General features: G+C 40.0%; 1 protein-coding gene across 2 annotated transcripts in view; it reads left to right on the plus strand.

Moving 5' to 3' along the window:
- DYRK1A (dual specificity tyrosine phosphorylation regulated kinase 1A) overlaps nucleotides 1-5,511 on the plus strand; it is an 88,497-nt gene extending 82,986 nt beyond the window's left edge. For both annotated transcript variants that reach the window (XM_074533910.1, XM_074533911.1), the window contains 2 exons: nucleotides 386-510; nucleotides 2,872-5,511. In XM_074533910.1, coding sequence (XP_074390011.1) covers nucleotides 386-510; nucleotides 2,872-3,495 — 749 coding nt within the window. In that variant the 3' untranslated portion in view covers nucleotides 3,496-5,511. The remainder of the gene's footprint in view (nucleotides 1-385; nucleotides 511-2,871) is intronic.
- Nucleotides 5,512-6,000: the final 489 nt, after the last annotated feature.

Genomic DNA, 6,000 nt, shown 5'->3' on the forward strand with positions numbered 1-6,000 from the left:
CGGCCCCAAGGCTGCCAGAGCTCCAGGAGCCTTTGGACAGCGCTGCCAGGGGTGCCCAGGTGGGATTGTTGGGAGTCTGGATGATCCTTGTTGGTCTCTTCCAACTCAGAATATTCCGTGATTCTCTGAAATATTAATTTTTTAGTTAATTTTTTTCCATACTGTCAAAAAATACCAGTCGTGATCACTAAAGAATTATTTTAATCAGCTGGAACAGGTAAACAGAAAACCCCCAAAAACCCAACTAGGTGAGCAAAAATGGGAGTGATTAACATGAATCTTACACTTTTCCCTTGAAGCACTTTATAAATCTTTCATGCTGCCATTGTTGGATAGCTGTAAATTCTGTGTCCCTTGGGTCACTGAGCACGTTGGGGTTTTCCAGGTGGATCTTCTGGCACGAGCAACAGCGGAAGGGCGCGGTCGGACCCCACGCACCAGCATCGACACAGCGGTGGGCACTTCACTGCTGCTGTGCAGGCCATGGACTGTGAGACACACAGCCCTCAGGTAATGCAGGGCACACAAAAACACAGATTCTCCCCAGTGTAGATCATTCTTTGCTGTGCAGCCAAAAACTGCTTTTTTAGTAGCCTTTAATCAGCTGTGTTGTTCCAGTGGTTCCTCTAATGCTGTTGGCACTTTCAAGGTAGGAGCTACAACATTTTCATTTCATTTGCTTTGCTTATTCTCTCCAGGCTCCTCAGCCAGAGGTCAGGGCTTTATTTTTATAAGTGTTATTATTATAACACTGTTATTATTACTATAAAGTAAAGCTGCTCCTATAATTTTGACACCGAAGTCACTTATCAGACTTCCTTTAAGTGTTTGAAAATAACATCCAGGATGTGCATTCTTTTTTCTTAAGGTATATGTAGAAAGGTATTGGAAATTATTCTTAAGGATGTGGCTGCATTTCTGGAATAATCCTGCAGCTTTAAGGCTTGGTTAAGATTTAAAAAAATTGGCATAAATATGAATAACTTAATGTCTCATGTGTTGTTCAAGATAGAAAAGTGTTGGAAATTATTTTTAAGGGCATGCCTGAAATTCTAGAGTAATCATGCAACTGCAAGGCTTGGTTAAGATTTAGAAAAAATGAGATAAATACGATAACTTAATCTCTCACATGTTGTTCAAGATGGAAAGGTATTAGAAATTATTTTTAAGGGCATCCCTAAAATTCTAGAATAATTGTCCAACTGCAAGACTTGGTTAACATTTTTAAAAAATTGGCATACATAGAAATAATCTCTCGTATATTGTTCAAGATAGAAAAATGTTGGAAATTAATTTTAAGGGCATGCCTGAAATTCTAGAATACTTGTGCAACTGCAAAGCTTAGTTAAGATTTTAAAAAATTGGCATAAATATGAATGACTTAATCTCTCAATATATTGTTCAAGATAGAAAAGTATTGGAAATTATTCTTAAGTACATTGCCTGCATTTCTAGAATAATCATGCAGCTTCAAGGTTTGGTTAATGTTTTTTAAAAATGGCATAAATAATCTCTCATATATTGTTCAAGATAGAAAAGTGTTGGAAATTATTTTTAAGGGCATTGCTAGAATAATCATGCAACTTAAAGGTTTGGTTAACATTTTGAAATTTGGCATAAATATGAATAACCTAATCTCTCATGTGTTGTTCAAGATAGAAAAGTATTGGAAATTATTCTTTAGAGCCTGCCTGCATTTCTAGAATAATCTTGCAACTGCAAAGCTTGGTTAAGATTTAAAAAATTGGCATAAATACGAATAACTTAATCTCTCATGTGTTGTTCAAGATACAAAAGTATTGGAAATTAATTTTAGGGGCATGCTTGAATTTCTAGAATAATTTTGCAGCTTCAAGGCTTGGTTAAGATTTAAAAAATTTGGCATAAATATGAATAACTTAATCTCTCATATATTGTTCAAGACAGAAAAGTCTTGGAAATTAATTTTAAGGGCATGCCTACATTTCTAGAATAATCATGCAGCTTCAAGGTTTGGTTAACATTTCGAAATTTGTCGTAGATATGAATTACTTAATCTCTCATGTGTTGTTCAAGAATTGACTGGATGTGACACTCAGTTGACAAGGTGGTCAGAGGTTTGATGGTTATGGATGGTGTTGGATGGTTGGATGGTCTTGGGTGGTTTTGGATGGTTGGATTGTCTTGGATGGTTGGATGGTTTTGGATGGTTTTGGATGGTTGGGTGGTCTTGGATGGTTGGATGGTCTTGGGTGGTTTTGGATGGTTTTGGATGGTGTTGGATGGTCTTGGATGGTGTTGGATGGTTTTGGATGGTTTTGAATGGTTTTGGATGGTTTTGAATGGTTGGATGGTCTTGGATGGTTGGATGGTCTTGGATTGTCTTGGATGGTCTTGGATGACTGGATGGTTTAGGATGGTTGGATGGTGTTGGATTGTCTTGGATGGTTGGATGGTTTTGGATGGTTGGATTGTCTTGGATGGTGTTGGATGACTGAATGGTTTTGGATGGTTGGATGGTCTTGGATGACTGGATGGTCTTGGATGGTTGGATGGTCTTGAATTGTCTTGGATGGTTGGATGGTGTTGGATGGTTTTGGATGGTGTTGGATGGTTGGATGGTGTTGGATGCTTGGATGGTGTTGGATGGTGTTGGATGGTTGGATGGTGTTGGATGGTTGGATGGTGTTGGATTGTCTTGGATGGTTTTGGATGCTTGGATGGTGTTGGATGGTTGGATGGTTGGATGGTGTTGGATGCTTGGATGATGTTGGATGGTGTTGGATGCTTGGATGGTGTTGGATGGTTGGATGGTGTTTTCCAGCCGTTAGGATTCTGTGCGTGGGCGGAAGCACAGCCGTGAGTCAGCGTTGTCATTTTGGCACTGTGCAGGTTCGGCAGCAGTTTCCCCCTCCCATCGGTTGGACAGCCACCGAAGCTCCCACCCAGGTCACCGTGGAGAACCACCCGGTTCAGGAAACCACCTTCCATGTCAACCCTCAGCAACAGAACGCATTACACCATCACCACGGCAACAGCTCCCACCACCACCACCATCACCACCACCACCACCACCACCATGGACAGCAAGCCTTGGGCAGCCGGACCAGGCCGAGAGTCTACAATTCTCCAACAAACAGCTCCTCCACCCAGGATTCTATGGAGGTGGGCCACAGTCACCACTCCATGACATCCCTGTCTTCCTCAACTACTTCTTCCTCTACATCTTCCTCCTCTACTGGTAACCAAGGCAATCAGGCCTATCAGAACCGCCCAGTGGCTGCTAATACCTTGGACTTTGGACAGAACGGAGCTATGGACATGAATTTAACAGTCTACTCTAATCCGCGCCAAGAAACTGGCATAGCTGGACATCCCACGTACCAGTTCTCTGCTAATACAGGTCCTGCTCATTACATGACTGAAGGACACCTTGCCATGAGGCAAGGCATTGATAGAGAAGAGTCTCCCATGACAGGAGTTTGTGTTCAGCAAAGTCCTGTGGCTAGCTCGTGACTAAACTGAAACTAAGTTTGTTTCTTGTGTGTTTTTATAGAAGTGGTGTTTTTCCAAAAAAAAAAAAAACAAACAAAGTGCAAAGCTGCTTGAATCAGAAGGAGATAAACTCACTGAACCGCTACAGGAGGGCAAAGTTGACTATTTTTTTAAACTTGAAAAGATTGCAAAGGGACAATGAAGTTTTTTGTTTTGTTGGTTTTTTGCTGGGGGGAGGTTTTTTTGGTTGGTTTATTTTTAAGAGCCATGTCTGGACCCACCTTAACGGATAGCTTAGTGGTGTTCACCTTTTGCTTCCCCCATTTTAACTTGCCACAACCTAGTCATAGTTTGGTTTTTTTGGGGGAGGGGTTTTGATTTTTTTAATTTTAACTTTAATTTTAATTTTAAAATTTTTTTTTTGCTCTCATTCGACAGGGGTTATTGTTCAAATGTTAGTCATAGTTGCAAACTAGTTTCTTTTTAAAGGCATTGCACATGATTTCTAAAAAAAGGCCCTTTGAAGTTTTTTTGGGTGGGAGGGGGAGTGAGTAATATATATATTTTTTTTAGTTCCCCAAACAACCATGGGCACAGAAATGCAGTACTGTAAGAAAGAGGGACCTTCAGATGACACAAATATATTATTCTTCAGCTGTAAAAAGGGACGGTTGTGACGGAGTTTGTGAGGCACATTGAGCATGCGAAGTGGCGGTGAGCAGAACTCTCCTTTTCTGAATCTACTGAGGATCAAAGCAGCAATTGTGATGGGAATTCTGTGGGTGCCACCTTTGGGAGCCCGCGGGCAGTTAGGATGGAAATCTGACTGGTTTCATAACTGAGGTGCACTGAGAAGCAATCAACGGGTCGGTCCTGGCCAGTCCTGGGGAGGTCTAAGTGGTGGTCTTTGGGATAACCTTTGGCCTTATGGATTTGGACTCTTAAGTTAGAAGAGCCTACCATTTCAGATGCAATCACTTTTGGACATGCTTTTGCAGACAGTCCTTAATGCTGAAAACACAGAGAATGGGTAATTCAAGAGGCCTTTCTTTTAAAAAAAAAATAGACTTTTGTGACCCACTTATTGTAAGGTATTGCAAGGTCACTTTGCGTGTGTCATAAAGTTGACTTCCTTATTGGTTGAAGGTCACAGGAGTAGTGGTTTGCGTTTGATGGAAATAGCTACAACTGTGTCCCTTCCTGCTTTTTACTTTTTTCTTTTGCTTTTTTCTCGGCACGTGGTTTTCTCCACCATTACTTCTGCACAAAGACGTCTTCTGTTCATCCTGAACATTTTTAAAAAAAAAAAAAAATGCAGAATTTTATGTGACTGCTTTTTTGCCTCACAATTATGCTGTGAATTTTACAAAAATTTATTTTCTTTTTTGATAATTTATTGTACCAAAGCTGTTTTTATAGCACATAGATGTCTGTAACCAATAATGTAGCAGTTCTGCACTTTGACACAAGGTGTAACTAGACCATTTTTAAATGTCAGTTGAAAAAATATGGCTGTACTATTGCTTAAACAAAACTGGAACTGTTGTTGAATTCATAGCCAATACATTTACAGCAATCTGTGTACTGAAGATAATAGATTGACATCTACTTGGAGACTATAACATCTGTTACATTATCAATGTGTTCAGGCTTCTGAAGGTTAAAAGGGACACTAGATCCAGAAGCTATGAAACCAGCAGTTGATTCTTGTATTCCTTATTAACAAAATTGTAAACTTGAAGGCAAAGACCTTGATTGCATGAACAGGTCCAAAAAAAAAAATAATAATAATAGGCTGAGTAAAGCAAAACCCTCAAGGGAGACCTGAGGTTAGCAGGCTGTATTTAACAGGTGCCTAATTTTTGGGTAACGCTGCCTTAATATAACACAGTCAGCTTGGCAGTTGCAAAATTTATGGGCCCATCCAAGAGATTTTATTTTAATTTTTATTTTGTGGGAGAAGGAAAAAAAAAAGAAAGCTGCATGAGGAAAAACCACCTTGGTGAAGGAATGAAGGTGAGTTCTTGCTTGCCCATCCCATATGAACAGTGTTGCCCATCCTCTCTTACAGAAGCAGTGATCTACCTCTGCCAGTCAGCCCTTGGAAAAGTTAATTCCAGCAGCAAATGGGCAATTCCATGCGGCCAAGTCGTTTTTTCAGTCAAAAAGGTGGAATTTTTTATACTCACAGTGGCAACACAGCAGCTGACTACCATGTAAATGGGAATGAATCCTTGGGATTAGGTTTTCTTTTGTAAATCATGATTTTCCTAATCACATATTTCATTTTATACCAACACATCAACCCCGTGGATGAAAGCAGATTTTTTTCCCCCGTTTATTTTTTTTGTTGTTGTTGTTGTTTGGTTTTCTTTTGAAGCTCAGTAATTCAGAGAAGTTTGTGGGATTTGGAAGGCTGTCACCTTAGAAAAGAATGCTGAGTTTAGCAATATCAAATCAAAGGAATCCAGTTCTTACTGCTGTCTAGGAACAGAAGGGTAATGTGGAATCTGGGTAACACCATGC

Source organism: Zonotrichia albicollis, chromosome 2 (assembly GCF_047830755.1).
Source record: "Zonotrichia albicollis isolate bZonAlb1 chromosome 2, bZonAlb1.hap1, whole genome shotgun sequence".
NCBI lineage: Eukaryota > Metazoa > Chordata > Aves > Passeriformes > Passerellidae > Zonotrichia > Zonotrichia albicollis.